This window comes from Carcharhinus amblyrhynchos, chromosome 20 (assembly GCF_965287045.1).
Source record: "Carcharhinus amblyrhynchos chromosome 20, sCarAmb.v2.hapA, whole genome shotgun sequence".
Lineage (NCBI taxonomy): Eukaryota > Metazoa > Chordata > Chondrichthyes > Carcharhiniformes > Carcharhinidae > Carcharhinus > Carcharhinus amblyrhynchos.
In genome coordinates, this window is record NC_137343.1 from 15,251,278 (window position 1) to 15,267,452 (window position 16,175).

The 16,175-nt window shown below is 42.7% G+C and overlaps 1 protein-coding gene and 1 pseudogene across 1 annotated transcript in view; both read left to right on the forward strand.

The window, feature by feature from the left end:
* The window catches only part of LOC145355775 (rabphilin-3A-like), a 180,128-nt gene that overhangs the window by 130,988 nt on the left and 32,965 nt on the right, over positions 1-16,175 (forward strand). Inside the window, exons 11-14 of the mRNA XM_080208131.1 lie at positions 1,079-1,141; positions 1,315-1,536; positions 11,343-11,422; positions 12,333-12,407. Of these exons, the coding sequence (XP_080064257.1) occupies positions 1,079-1,141; positions 1,315-1,536; positions 11,343-11,422; positions 12,333-12,407 (440 nt within the window). The remainder of the gene's footprint in view (positions 1-1,078; positions 1,142-1,314; positions 1,537-11,342; positions 11,423-12,332; positions 12,408-16,175) is intronic.
* On the forward strand, positions 9,056-9,268 carry LOC145356204 (U2 spliceosomal RNA; annotated as a pseudogene).

Consider the following 16,175-nt stretch of genomic DNA (forward strand, 5'->3'; position numbering starts at 1 on the left):
GTTCTCTCGCATGTCTGTGCAGGTTTCCTTCAGCTGTTCCAGTTTCCTCCCACAGTCCAAAGGACATCCTGGTTAGATGCACTGACCATGCTAAATTCTCCCTCAGTGTACCCGAACAGGCGCCAGAGTATGGCAACTAGGGGATTTTCACAATAACTTCATTGCAGTATTAATGTAAGCCTACTTGTGACAACTAATAAATAAACTTTAAAATAAAAGACTCCCTATCCAAGAGAAATATCTTACCTGCATCTACCCTGCATATTCATCTAATCTGATTGGATTTCACTGACTATCAACCCAGCTGATTTCAATACATTGAAATCCAATCATAAATCTCCTCAACTCTGAGCAACACGGCCTTCTGAGAAAATGGATAGGGTTTCCCCAAAATAGAGTTTCACTCCTAGAGAAAGGAAAGTCCAGGGAAACTACCCTTGCTCAAATTTGATTTGGAAAATAAAGGTAGAACTTACTTTGATGGAGGAAAAAAATGCTTTATCAGGTCTTCCTTGGTGCTAAACTATTCTTTATACCATGGATACCTTGCTGTCCATGCCAGACATTTTTTAAAAATCTACAATTTCAAAACACTTTGCATACTGCACCAATATCTTGCCATCCTGCCTTCAAATCCAGTGTCTAATGTTGTTGAGTAGAGATGCAGAAATCCAAACTCAAATATGGTTTCCCATGGGCAAGGGCTCTCTATTCACTCTCAGGCAGTCTTAAAGCTTCTCCCACCTACGCTCACTGAATCCCTATTTTACCTTGGATGCACATTCAAGCCCCAGTCACTGTCATTACCACATTTGCTAGACAGCAAGTAAGATACAGTTTGAATCCTCATGACTAGAAATAGAAGAACTCAATAATGGCAAGTATTTTACTTTTGTATGGAACGGACAGGTATATTTTTCAGTAGAAACTGATCTTTTAAGAATGTCCTTCCCATTTAAAATTCATTAGGGCTCTTTCATGGAACTCCATTCTGGTTCCTTTTCTACTGTCAATGTGAGAGAGTTGCTGACTCTTCAGGCTAACTAGACTGACATCTTTCTGATCTCCCTGTTCACAGGTGCTCCAGGAACCCATAGGCCAGGTCAGGGATTGACTCCCATATATCCAGAGCAAATGTCAAGTAAGAATGGTTATGAGCAGTTCCATTTTCAGTGTCTCATTTCTCATTTCAGTTCTTCCTGCTTCTGAATCCCTAGATTCATCTTGGAACATTCTACCATCCAGCAGCTCCTCAATCTGAAGTGAAGAAAAAATAATTGTTCCCTGCTTTCTTTGTTTGTTTTCTCTCTGCAGTGGGAGGTCCTCCCTCCTTGTCGCATTCAGTGACCAATCAGTCTACCCCACCACCTGATGCAAGTTACACCCCGGTGAAGAAGGAGGAGAGAGCTGTCCGCCAGCACCCACAGTATACAGCACCAAGTGTGGCCTCAGCACTGCCTCCTTCCACACGACAACAGCAGCAGCAGCAGCAGGAGGAGAATGAGGATGGAGATCTTTATGATTCGGATGAAGCCAGTGAGTAATATTTTAGTCGACAGATACACAAGGCTTTGTTACAAAATGCACAGCAAGTATAATGTGCGCTAAGTACTGCCAATAATCATTAAAGAAATTCAACATTTCACTCTTGGGCTGAAAATAAAAGCAAAAAAAACCAGAGAGATGTAATGTCCCAACTATGTTAGGGGTTGTGGGTTTTAACAAAAAGAATGCGGTTTGCACACATAGATTCAAAGTAGCAACAGATTTATTCTCGGTGTGAAGTTCTCCGCATAGAGTACAAACTGAAAGTAAAACAGCAGCCTGTGGCAACATCCCAATGACATCACTATCAAATCAAGTGATCAGCCTGTAAGGCATTCGTGTAACCTGTTTAAATATATAACATCCCTCCCCACTGTGGTCATGACAAAGAATTATTACAATGATACTCTAGACACAGTACTATGCATCATTAAGCATTATACACAGTCAATAAGAAAATCAAATCGAGAGGATGTCTATTCCTCTTGGTTGTTCTTGACTCTAGAAGTATGATTTGGAACTTCAGTCGATAATTCTTCTCTTAGAACTAATTCTGCATTATTCTTGTACGGTATTGAAGCTAAGACACAATAATCGGGCAATCCCAATTCAACCAAGTCCTCTGTAGTAATCTTTCTAATCAGTAATCTCTAAACTGTCTGTGCTTTATATGCTCTGTCTGAGGCCAGAACTCTCCATTCACCTGACGAAGGGGCTAACCCCGAAAGCTTGTGAGTATATTATCAAATAAATAGGTTGGACTAAAACCTGGTGTTGTCAGACTTTTTACTGTAATCTTTACAACACCAGAGACTAAAGAAGTGGTACTTGAGATGGTTCGGAGAAAGCATTTTGAGATGATAACAATTGGTCAACATGATGTCACCAGGCTAGTTCATCATGATCTGAACGGTGTAAAAAATTGTTTTTGCTAAAACTGTGGCTGGTACCCATTTCTCAACTGTGGCATTGTTACGCACTAACATTTGACCACCTTGTTGAAATGAGCATTGTTTAGCCCTCACGTCTCAAGATTGCTCTTGACATTCAACTATCTTTTAAGTTTCTGGAGGTAATAACAAAATCAAACATAGTTCTCAACTTTCTCTTTAAGAGTAGCAACGCAGGTGAATTTTGGGTAGTCGCATGAGTAGTGTTTCTACAAGAGGCCAAAAAGTTATTCACATGATGTGATAATGAACCTTGTTCCTTTGAAGTTTTTAAAAATGTTTCAAGGATTACACAAATCTTTCACCTAATTCATTGGTTGTTGGATAATAAAGGTGCAGATTTTAAATGCTGAATTCCATTCATTTTCTGATAATCCTCAAACTCTTAAGTAAACTGTGCACAATTGTCGCTAACAATTTGCTCCAGTTTACCAAATCTTGCAAAGATTTCATTAAGTTTTTCAATGGTTTGTTCAATTGTAGAAAATCTTACGATTAAAACTTCTGGCCACTTTTCAAGTTCAGAGATTATGACTAACAACATCTAACTCTCAATTGGACCAGCAAAATCTACATGTGATCATTGCCACAGCATTCTAGGCCACTCTCCAGGGTGTAAAAGGAGACAATGGAGTGTATTTATTTGTGCAGAGGGTTGACACTTTCCCACTTTTTCGTCAATCTGAACATCCAGACATAACCAGGTGCTAATTACTTCATCCAATCTAAGGGCAGCACGGTGGCACTGCTGCCTCACAGCACCAAGGTCCCAGGTTCGATTCCAGCCGTGGGTAACTGTGTGGTGTTTGCAGGTTCTCCCTAGTTCTGGTAGGTTTCCTCTGGGTGCTCTAGTTTCTCCCACAGTCCAAAAATGTACAAGTTAGGTGGATTTGCCACACTAAATTGCCCCTTGGTGTCCTAAGATGTATAGTTTAGGTGGATTAGCCATGGTAAAAGTGCGGGGGGTGGGGGAGCCTGGATGGGAAGCTCTTTCGGAGAGTCAGGGCAGACTCAATGGACCAAATAGCCTCTTTCTGCACTGTAGTGATCTATGACCAAGACGTCGTTTAAGCTCAAAAACTCTTCCAGACAGGCTAGGAGGAACGATCACATAGATTCATCACAATGTACACCACCTCGATGGGCAACTCAAGTTTTCTTGACACATATGGTTTCATATCAGGATGTGGACAATGTGTTCCAGCTATCATTTCTTTCAATACCATATCCATCATGGGATCATTTCTGGTACGTCTTTGAACTTGAAAAGCTGTCACAGGCAAATGAAGTACCAGTGAAAAATAAAGAATATTAGCAAAAGTGGTTGGTGGCATCTGCTCACTAGATAAAAGTAAGGGTGATAATGCATCAGAATTAACATGGCATTCTGACCGATCATACTTTATATCATAAGAGTGTGCAGATAAGATTGGTGACAACCTTTGCCATCGACTAGCAGCTAACAGTGGTTTGCCTTTATATGGCCCAAAAATAGTAAAGGGTTGACAGTCAGTCAATAATGTGAAGTGACAACCATGTAATTGCTGATGAAACCTTTGGATGCCAAAAATTATACTCAATGGATGGGATTGTTCAGCCATGCCTGCCCCAACACTGGAGAATCCCACCCGAGGTCAATGAACTTTATGTGCGCGCCCCCACTTTCCCATCTCGCTACAATTCCCAGGCAAGCAGGATGGGAAAATTCCCCCCAATGTCTTTTAGCTGAGCATCATTAGATTCAGTTTTAGTCAAAGTATGTGAACCAAATGCTATTGGTTGTTCTTCTCCCAAAGGCATAGTATGTGAAAGTACTGCCCCTACTCCATAATGTGAAGATTCATAAGCAAGCAGTAATGGTAGCTTCAGATTAAAATGAACCAATATTTCAGACCTCTGCAAAACATCTTTGATATCCTTTTATGCTTTCTCACATTTTGTTGTCCAATTCCATGACTGTTTCACACACACTAAGTTATGCAATGGCTCAATAATGTAGCTAAGTCAGGAACAAATTTGCCATAATAATTTACTAATCCTAGAAAGGACCTCAATTGCATCACATTCATTGTTCGTGGTGCTTCTAAAATAGCATCCAACTTTTAGGTGCTTTATGTAGGCATTACTATCAATAACATAAGAACATAAGAACATAAGAAATAGGAGCAGGAGTAGGCCATCTAGCCCTTCGAGTCTGCCCCGCCATTCAATAAGATCATGGCTGATCTGTTGTGGCTCAGTTCCACTTTCCCGCCCTCTCCCCATAACCGTTAATCCCCTCTCTTATCAAAAACCCATCAACCCGCTTCTTAAAAATATTTAGCGAGGCAGCCTCCACCACTTCAACGGGCAGAGAATTCCAGAGATTCACCACCCTTTGATACTAAAACGACATCTGTAAAACATCACGCTTTTCTTTCTTGATATGCAGACCATGTACTTGAAGACATTTCAATGTTGCTTCTAAATTATCCAAGTGCTTCTATTCACTGGACTTTGTAATTATATCATCTAAGTAACAGACAGACCATTTAAAATTTGATCCATCAATCTTTGGAATAACATCTGCACCAGCCCTATTCCAAAGTGTCATCTTTATAACAAAAAAGACTGTTATGAGTAATGATGGCAAGCAATGGTTGCAAGTCAGCAGCTACATTGATCTGTAAGAATGCTTATGAAAGATCAATATTGCTAAATTTGCCATCTGGTAACTCAGCAAACAAATCTTTAATTAAAGGAAGCAGATATTGATTAACACATATCGCTGAATTTATGGTCGTTTTAAAATCACCACAAATATGAAATGAACCATCTGGTTTCATGGCAGGTACGATGGAGGTAGCCCAGTCACTCACTGTAACCCGTTCAAACATATCAGTATTAACAAGTTTTACTAATTCTTCTTCGATCTTGGGATGAATTACATATGGCACCACTTTTGCTTTGAGATTCTTTGGTTGACTGTTAAGCTTTATCTTAAGTTTCACTTAACTCCCTGCATTGAGCCAAGTGTTTCTTTGTATACACTCTTGTATTTATCCAGAAGGTACTGTAGGTCTGCTTTGACTTCGGCCAGTCTGTTGACAGCACTCCACTTCAGCTTAATCTTTGCCAACCATGATCTCTCAAATCGAGCTGGAAAATTCCCCACAAACCACATGGAGAGGCAACTCCACTGTTTGTCTGTTCAACTCTACATTGACCATGGTTTAACCTTTTAATGGCACAATCTCTTCCATGTATGTTTTTAAAATCACATCAGCTGGTTTTAAAGGAAGATGCTTTTAAAGAAAAACTAGTACAAGCAACTCATTTGCAATTTTATTTGCCTGTACTAAGTACTGAAGCCACTCGACACAGGTACTCCATAATTCATTTTCTTCAGTGAAAGGGCCTATGGATCTCAATTGACTTGCCATTTCTCTTACAGACACTAACTCGAGACTGCTCAGCATATATTTTTACTGTCGTCTCAATACTTCCCTTTTTCACTCTGGAGACTGTTGACTTGATTTTTTTTCAAACAATCCCAGCCGTCGGCAAAGCATTCCTTCTTTTCAAGTATGCCAGATACTGCTTGGAATTTCATCTCTGATTGTAAATCCCCTCTTTTAAAACCATACAGAGAGCTTTTTTCCACACTTGTCTTCCTGCAGTGGAATTTCAGTCTTTAATCTGGTAAGGCAGCTGCCTGCTTAACTAGGCTATTTAACTTACTAAATGGTTATTACTTCGAGATCAGAATCTTGACTCTTGCTCCAAAATTGAATTGGAAGAAGATTTACCAGTTGAATTCCCACTTTGATCCAAATTTCCAAATACACTCAGTCTCTGTCTCACTCAGAGAGAAGTCTCCTCTCATGGATTCTGCACCTTTCAGAAGCCCGTATTGACGCCTTAATGACCTTTGGGTCATCTTGGATCTCGGTCTTCTTGCAAGCCAGTGTCTTCTAGTTTACACCTTGTAGCTCTGTCTTTAAACTTGGAGCCTCTATCTGCTCCTTACCCTCAATCTCACTAAAAAGGACCATTTTTCCCAGATTCCGGTTCTTTGTTCTTTTAATCAGAAGCTCTTCTTGGTACTTGCTTCCGTCCCTCTTCTTGGTTTCCGGAACTTTCTTCTTTGGTTTCTGAAGCTTGCTTTTGTAGTTTGGGACCTGAAATTTATTCCAATGGTCAAAAAGGACCGTAGGAGGAGAGGTAATATGCCGTGGATAACGAAGGAGGTGAAGGAAAGTGTTAAATTAAAAGCGGAGGCGTTTAGAGTAGCTAAGAGTAGTGGGCGAGAAGAGGATTGGGAGAGGTTTAAATGTCAACAAAGATTGACAAAGAAGTTGTTAAAGAAGGGTAGGAGAAACTATGAAGCTGGGCTAGCGCTTAATATAAAAAAGGATAGCAAGAGTTTTTATAAGTATATAAAAAGGAAGAGGCTGGCTAGGGTGAACGTTGGTCCCTTAGAGGATGAGAAGGGGGACTTAGTGGTAGGGGATGGGGAAATGGCTGAGGTCTTGAATAACTTTTTTGTTTCGGTCTTCACGGAGGAGGACGTGAATAATTTGCCGGATGTTAGAGATGGAAAGGTGGTAGGACTGGAGGGTCTCGATGACATTACTGTTACTAGAAAGGTGGTGCTCGGCAGACTGGAGGGGCTGATTGTGGACAAGTCCCCAGGACCGGATGGAATGCATCCGAGGGTCCTGAAAGAAATGGCGGAGGTGATAGTGGATGCCTTGGTGGTTATTTTCCAGACGTCGCTGGATTCCGGGGAAGTGCCGGAAGATTGGAAAACGGCTAATGTTACGCCGTTGTTTAAGAAGGGTGCCAGGCAAAAGGCAGGGAATTATAGGCCTGTTAGTTTAACGTCTGTTGTAGGTAAAATGTTAGAATCCGTCATCAAGGAGGAAATAGCGAGGCATCTTGAGGGGAACTGCTTGATAGAGCAGACACAGCACGGTTTCGTTAAAGGGAAGTCGTGTCTGACAAATTTACTGGAGTTCTATGAGGATGTGTCTAGGGCGGTGGATAGAGGAGAGCCGGTGGATGTGGTCTTTCTTGATTTTCAGAAGGCGTTTGACAAGGTACCTCACAAGAGGTTATTGCAGAAGGTAAGGGGGCATGGAGTTGGGGGTAGGGTGTTAGCGTGGATAGAGGACTGGTTGTCAAATAGGAGACAGAGAGTGGGGGTCAATGGGTGCTATTCGGATTGGCGGATGGTGACTAGTGGAGTGCCCCAGGGGTCGGTGCTGGGGCCTCAGCTATTTACCATTTATATAGATGATCTGGAGGAGGGAACCGAGTGTAGGGTGTCAAAATTTGCTGATGACACCAAAATTGGTGGAAAGGCAAATTGTGCGGAGGGTGGTGAGAGTCTACAGAAGGATCTAGATAGGCTGGGCGAATGGGCCAGGAAATAGCAAATGGAATTTAATGTTGGCAAGTGCGAGGTGGTCCACTTTGGTAGGAAGAATGGTAGGAAGGATTATTACTTACATGGAGAAAAACTGCAGCAGGCGACGGTGCAGAGGGACCTCAGGGTCCTTGTGCATGAGTCACAAAAACCCAGCTTGCAGGTGCAGCAGGTGGTCAGGAAGGCGAATGGGATGCTGGCCTTCATAGCGAGGGGCACTGAATATAAAAGTAGGGAGGTCTTGCTGCGGCTGTATAGGGCATTGGTGAGGCCGCAGCTGGAGTACTGTGTGCAGTTTTGGGCGCCGTACTTACGCAAGGATATTTTGGCCTAGGAGGGAGTGCAGAGGAGGTTTACTAGGCTGATGCCGGAGTTGAGGGGGTTGAGCTATGAGGAGAGGCTGAATAAATTAGGCTTGTACTCGTTAGAGTTTAGAAGAATGAGGGGAGATCTCATTGAGACGTATAAGATGATGAATGGGATGGATAGGATAGAGGTGGAGAGACTCTTCCCGCTCAGAAAGGATAGTAGGACTAGGGGGCACAGCCTCAAGAAAAAGGGGGGGGCGGTTCAGAACGGAGTTGAGGAGGAACTTCTTCACTCAAAGGGTGGTGAATCTCTGGAATTCTCTGCCCGTTGAAGTGGTGGAGGCTACCTCGCTAAATATTTTTAAGACGTGGGTTGATGGGTTTTTGATAAGAGAGAGGATTAAGGGTTATGGGGAGAGGGCGGGAATGTGGAACTGAGCCAAGACAGATCAGCCATGATCTTATTGAATAGCGGGGCAGGCTCGAAGGGCTAGTTGGCCTACTCCTGCTCCTATTTCTTATGTTCTTATGTTCTCTGCAGCCTTTAACATTTTGCCTGTTGCAGCAGTTTCTGAGAATGCTATTTACTCCTGCATTACTCTTTCAACTGGGTGAACTTTTTCTGCTTGTCTGTGTGGATGCTGGCTGATAAGAAACAGCCTTTTTTTTAAATATATGCTGGGCAGGATTTTCCGGCCCTGCCCGCCGCCTGAATCTTCCGTTCCCACTGGAGGCAGTCCTCTGTGGCAGGTTGCCAGGCAGTGGGGAGGGTGAGCCATACAAAATGCCACAGACCTTGGTAGGACCAGAAGATCCACTGATGGCAAACCATCTCTGCCATTATTACTTGTTGGCCTTTTGGCTAAGATCAAGTGTAGTATCTGTTCTTATCAGTTTCGTATCGAGATGCTGTGCTTGGTTGAAGTCATTAGGTTACATTTTAGCTTCATTTCAAGCAATTTTTAATAGCAGCATCTTGGCCTTTTGGCTAAGATGCAAATGAGCTCAAGCCTTGGAGGAGGAGCTATGCCTACTCCAATCAGCTTGGATCATGTAGATCAAGCCCAAGACAGGAGGAGAGAGCCCTGTCTTGTCAGCTTGGATTGGGAATGTCTCAACTTGTTAAGACTCTGAATTGGACTTGATTTGAGTGAATTCTCCACCTTCAGGAAGCATGCTGCTGTGGGGCCGGAAAATCCCAGCCAGTGTTTATTTTAGAAGTCTGATTAAAGAAACCTCATGATAATGCAGCATCTAAACAAACACATAGACCTGCAGGCTACTTTTAAAAATAAAACCAAAACTCAAGTTTTTAACTCTTTCTTAACACACAAGCTTAAACTTAAAAGCCACAAACGCAGAAATCACTTACTTAAAACAATTTTTATTTCCTAACACAGCTAATAGAGTGGATACAGAGAGAATGTCTCCTTTTGTGGGGTACAGCATAACCAAATACCATCAAAATAAGATAGTCACCAAGGAAACCAATGGTTTAGGGAGTGCTTCTGAATTCCTTAAAGAGCGATGAGAATCTGGAACTCACGACCAGAGGTGATTGAAGCAAATAGGATGGATGCATTCACGGGAAACCTCGAAAAGCATAGATAGACTTAGACATTAGAAAGGTGGATGGCTCGAGTGGAGCATAAACACTGGGATGGACTGGTTGGCAAATGGCCTATTTCTCTGCTGTATATCTTATGTAATCCTGTGTAAAGACAGACATAGTTTCTGGGCTTCAGTCAGCTGCACAATGTCGAGCAGTAGAGTCCTAGAATCATAGAATCTCTACACAGTGCAGAAGCGGTCATACGGCCCTTCAAGTCTACACCAACTCTCTGACAGAGTATCTAATGCATGCCCTTTCCTCTGTCCTATCTCCACAACCCCACAAATTTCCCACGGCTAATCTATCTAACTTATACGTCTTTGGACAATGGGAAGAAGCCAGAGCACCTGGAAGAAACACACACACAGGGAGAACGCACAAACTCCACAGATTGACATCCAAAGCTGTAATTGAACCCGGGTCCCTGGAACTGTGAGACAGCAATGCTAACATTGTGCCACCCAGTCATGATCAATATGTCTACATTAAAATTTCTTAGCCTACTATTTTAATCTATTTTGTATTATTGGGCGCAACCTTGCCAGCTCATCATATTGGTCAATCAGCGTGGCCAGCCAGGAAAATAGCATGCTCAGCCAAAAATCCAATTTGCACCTGGCACCATAAGTGTGCCGGGGCAGTGCCAACAGGACACGACCTAGGTGGGGCTTTGCAAGGAAAGGATCATGTAGAGGGAAAACGGTGTGGGCTAGGAGATGTCAGAGTCTGCCAAGGGTCTCATTTGGAGGGACCTGATACCCTGATGCCAGCAACCCATGTTAGAATTATAGAATCACTACGGTGCAAGAGGAGACCATTTGGCGCATTGAGCCTGCATTGACAACAATCCATCCAGGCCTTAATCCATGTATCTACCACACTAATTCCCTTATCCTACCCAACTTGGGACACTAAGGACAATTTAGCATGGCCAATCCACTTAACCCGTACATCTTTGAACAGTAGGAGAAAACCAGAACACCTGGAGGAAATCTAGGCAGTCATGGAGAGAACATCCAAACTCCACACAGACAAGTGACCCAAGGTCAGAACTGAACCCAGGTCCTTGGCACTGTGAGGCAGCAATGCTAACCACTGTGCCACACATAAATGCAACTTGCAGAGGAAGGTGTTGGCGTGGGTGATAGCAGTGCCGATGATTTGGGTGAGGGACAGATGGGAGGAAGTCTCCCACGTCAGTGCGAGATCCAATATCTCCGCTGAAGTAGTGCACCAAGTGGTCATACAATATAAGTTCCAGGCTCAAGCATTTACTATACAATATCATAATCTTTCAATTGAGACCATCAGGCAAGCATACCAATGCATTATACATTATATCCTTAGATGCACAAATGAGTAGTTTAAATGATGAAATTGAATTTACCTTTAAGATGATGGCTATTAAAATAGATCACAATTTTAAACTAAAATAAATGCTGTGATTGACTGTTTTGCTTTCATAACTCTTGTTAGTAAGGGTTTTGTTGAAGAAGTTGTATTGGTTGTGTTCACAGCTACATTGGGAGCACTGGAGTTCAGCCTAATATATGACCAGGTCAACAATGCTTTGCACTGCACCATTATAAAAGCAAAGGTGAGGTGTCTGATTTATTCATTTTCTAATGGACTCTGTAATCAAATTCAAAATGGGGATCTGAGAAAGAGTCAACTAGTTAGCCTTATTCTCTCTCCACAGATGCTGTGAGACCTGTTGATGATTTCCAGCATTTTCTGTTTTTGTTTCAGATTCCAACATTCACAGTAATTTATTTTAAAATGAGAATTCTGGGTAATCAAGGCAATTTCCAGTCAACTTTGAAATTTTCTATCATCCCAAAGAATTGTAAAGTCCTCAATATGTGGTTCCAAATGTTTTTATTTCAAAAGAACTGTTTGGGTTCCTGCTGTTTGACAACACATGTATAGAAACACAGAAAATTGCAGGCCATTTGGCTCTTAGAGTCTGCTCTGTCTTCATTTTCTCCATGGCTAATCACCAAATTTAATATCCTGATCCCACCTTCCCCCCATATCCGATGATGCCTTTAGCCTCAAGTACCATATCTACTTTCTTCTTGAAATCACACGATATTTTGGCCTCAACTATTTCCTACGATAGTGCATTCACAATATGGCAATATGTTAGAATGGTAATTCAAGACACTCAGCGGTGAGTCAGTGAAAACACTGCTTTTAGAGAAATTGGGAGGTATAGTCCTTTCAAAAATTTGTGTTAGCATCCAGTTTGACCAACAAGAGGAAAATCTCAAACTTTACCTGAAAAGCTGCTACATGGTTTGTGTTTGTCAGATTTCAACCCCTTCCTGATGGATGCAAGTCTGCAGTGCTTAATTAATTTTAAACTGGTAAACATACATCAAGTCAAGCAGAGGTACTGTTGGAGGTGGTGACTCCATGTTGTTTATATATGGCCATGTTGTGAGATTTAGCTACGGACTTAACACAAGTGCTGACTGGGCATTTGTGATCTTCCTACCTTCCAGGGACTGAAACCCATGGACACCAATGGCTTGGCTGATCCATATGTGAAAATACATCTCCTGCCAGGGGCCAGCAAGGTAAGATGCTCCTGTCAGTTTGTAAACATTGTATTGTATTACTGTTGGTGCAAGATGCAATGTGTTCCATGCCCACTGTAATGTACTGGGGAGTAGCTGTGTCATGATAATAGAAATCATAAAAACATAGAATCCCTACATTGCAGAAGCAGGCCATTCGGACCATCAAATCTGTACCAATTCTCCAACAGAGCATCATATCCAGCCCTATCCACATAACCCCATGTATTTACGCCACTAATCTCCTAAACTACACATTCTGGGAGACTAAGAGGCAATTTACCATGGCTCATCCATAATCTACACATCTTTTGACACTAAAGGGCAATTTAGCATGGCCAATCAACTTAACCTGCACATCTTTGGATTGAGAAGGGAAACCGGAGCACCCGGTGGGAACATGGGAAGAACACACAAACTCCACACAGACAGTCACCCAAGACCAAAATTGAACCAGGTTCCTGGCGCTGTGAGGCAGCAGTGCCAACCACTGCGCCACCCATAATTGTAAATCATAATTGCATTCATTGTGTAAATATTAGCCAGTAGGTATTTACAATATCATACAATGATGTATCATGGTATGTTTGATAACTGTTTCGTGATTAAAATGGTAGGCAAAGACATTAGTGCTTTGCAGACATAACATTTAAACTGTTAATTTGTCGCAGATGCTCGCCATACATCACAAGTAACACAGCCACAGGAGCACAACTAGTGGAATTGCGATTATTAATTACAGCATAGACAATAGAATCCCTATAGTGCAGAAGAAAGCCACTTGGCCCATTTAAGCCTGCACCCAGGCCCTAACCCTGTAACCCCTGCTAGTCCCCCTGATAAAAAGGGTCAATTTAGCATGGCCAATCAACCTAAGCTGCACATTAGGAGGAAACTGGAGCACCCAGAAGAAACTCTCTCAGACAGTGTTACAAGTCAGGTCGGATATTTCAAGGTTTCTATGAAGCTTGCCTGACCTGTAATGTTTTACATTGAATTTGGCTAGGATGAGCATGAAAAGTTCCACCTCAGGTGTGATTCAATTGACCCAGGATTAAGAATATTGTTGACATGTATCTTAAGACAATTAGCAAGAACTTTTAACGATTACAAACAAGAAACACAACAACCATGATAATGTATAGCTCTTAAGGAAATCTCTCTAATATGTTCCAATCAAAGCCAACATCCAATATACAAAACCCTCCAAATAAGCATAATAAACAGCATAGGTTAATGGCCACTTGTTACAGGATTCCAGCCTCCTGGATTGAATGCTGAAAATCCCTTGTGAGGAACTCAGAAGAGGTTGTAGTTGAATCTGTTTCCCAAAAATACAGCTTCTTTAGTGCAGAACAAAATAAAGAGAAAAAGAGAGAAAGAGACTGCTTCTTAGCTTGCTGCTAAACTACTTCCAAACACTCCCCAAAATGAAAAAATTCCTATCACCTGACTGCCACAAATGAAACTAATAGCCCTATCATCTTGACTGCCACAGTTTAGCTCCATCTCCCAATGACATTGTTGAAGCTGTAAGCTGCATGATTTTTAAAAAAAAACCTTTCTTAAGAAAGGTACACTCACATGACAAAGGGGAAAACATGCAAACTCCGCACAGACAGTGACCCAAAGCCATATTTGAACCCAGGTTCCTATTGCTGTGAGACAGCATGCTAACCACTGTGCAACCGTGTTGCTCATAAACATGATGTACATTTATGGGCAGCATGGTGGCACAGTGGACCTGGGTTCAATTTTGGCCTTGGGTGCCTGTCTCTGTGGAGTTTGCGCGTTCTTCCACTGTCTGCGCAGGTTTCCTTCCGATGCTCCAGTCTCCTCCCACAATCCAAAGACGTGCAGTTTAAGTTGATTGGCATGCTAAATTGTCCCCTAGTGTCCAAAGATGTGTAGATTATGGGATTAGCCAGGGTAAATTGCCCCTTAGTGTCTCAGAATGTGTAGTTAGGAGTATTAGTGGGGTAAATAAGTGGGGTTAAGGGTGGCAGGCAAAAGGCAGGGTATTATAGGCCGGTTAGTTTAATGTCTGTTGTAGGTAAAATGTTAGAATCCGTCATCAAGGAGGAAATAGCAAGGCATCTTGAGGAGAATTGTTTGATAGAGCAGACGCAGCACGGTTTCGTTAAGGGGAAGTCGTGTCTGACGAATTTATTGGAGTTCTATGAGGATGTGTCTAGGGCGGTGGATAGAGGAGAGCCGGTGGATGTGGTGTTTCTTGATTTTCAGAAGGCGTTTGATAAGGTGCCGCACAAGAGGTTATTACAGAAGGTCGGGGGCATGGAGTTGGGGGTAGGGTGTTAGCGTGGATAGGGGATTGGCTGTCAAGTAGGAGGCAGAGACTGGGGGTCAATGGGTGCTATTCGGATTGGTGGTTGGTGACTAGTGGAGTGCCCCAGGGGTCGGTGCTGGGGCCTCAGCTATTTACCATTTATATAGGAGGAGGGAACCGAGTGTATGGTGTCGAAATTTGCTGATGACACCAAGATTGGTGGAACAGCGAATTGTGCAAAGGGTGTGGAAAGTCTGCAGAAGGATCTAGATAGGCTGGACGAATGGGCCAGGAACTGGCAAATGGAATTTAATGTTGGCAAATGTGAAGTTGTCCACTTTGGTAGGAATAATGGTAGGATGGACTATTACTTACATGGCGAAAAACTGCAGCATGCGACGGTGCAGAGGGACCTTGGGGTCCTTGTGCATGAGTCGCAAAAACCCAGCCTGCAGGTGCAGCAGGTGGTCAGGAAGGCGAATGGGATGCTGGCCTTCATAGCGAGGGGGATTGAATATAAAAGTAGGGAGGTCTTGCTGCAACTGTACAGGGCACTGGTGAGGCCACAGCTGGAGTACTGTGTGCAGTTTTGGTCGCTGCACTTACGCAAGGATATTTTGGCCTTGGAGGGAGTGCAGAGGAGGTTTACTAGGCTGATAACGGAGTTGAGGGGGTTGAACTATGAGGAGAGGCTGAATAAACTAGGCTTGTACTCGTTAGAGTTTAGAAGAATGAGGGGAGATCTCATTGAGACATATAAGATGATGAATGGGATGGATAGGATAGAGGTGGAGAGGCTCTTCCCACTCAGAAAGGACAGTAGGACTAGAGGGCACAGCCTCAAGATAAAGGGGGGGCGGTTTAGAACAGAGTTGAGGAGGAAGTTCTTCACTCAAAGGGTGGTGAATCTCTGGAATTCTCTGCCCATTGAAGTGGTGGAGGCTGCCTCGCTAAATATATTTAAGACGCAGATTGATAGGTTTTTGATAGGCAAGGGGATTAAGGGTGGTGGGGAGAGGGCAGGAATGTGGAACTGAGACACGGCAGATCAGCCATGATCTTACTGAATGGCGGGGCAGGCTCGAAGGGCTAGATGGCCTACTCCTGCTCCTATTTCTTATGTTCTTATGTTATGTGGATGGAGTCTGGGTGGGATGCTCCATCGTAGAGTTGTTGCAGACTCAGTGGACCAATGGCCAACAACATTGTCACTGTGCCGCCCATAAACATACATCACAATTACACAAGTCATGTTTCTATGGCTGTGTTACTTATGACATATGTATGGGGAGAGTCTTGACAAGTTAACAGTTGAAATGCTATGTCTGCATAACAGTTTTCATTGACATCAGGAATTAATATATCTACATTAAATGTCTTCACATATCATTTTAACCATGATAGTTATCAACATATCAAGGTAGATCTTTGTAAATCCATAATGGGTGATAGTGTTTTGGTTTAGACTATCACACAAAGTC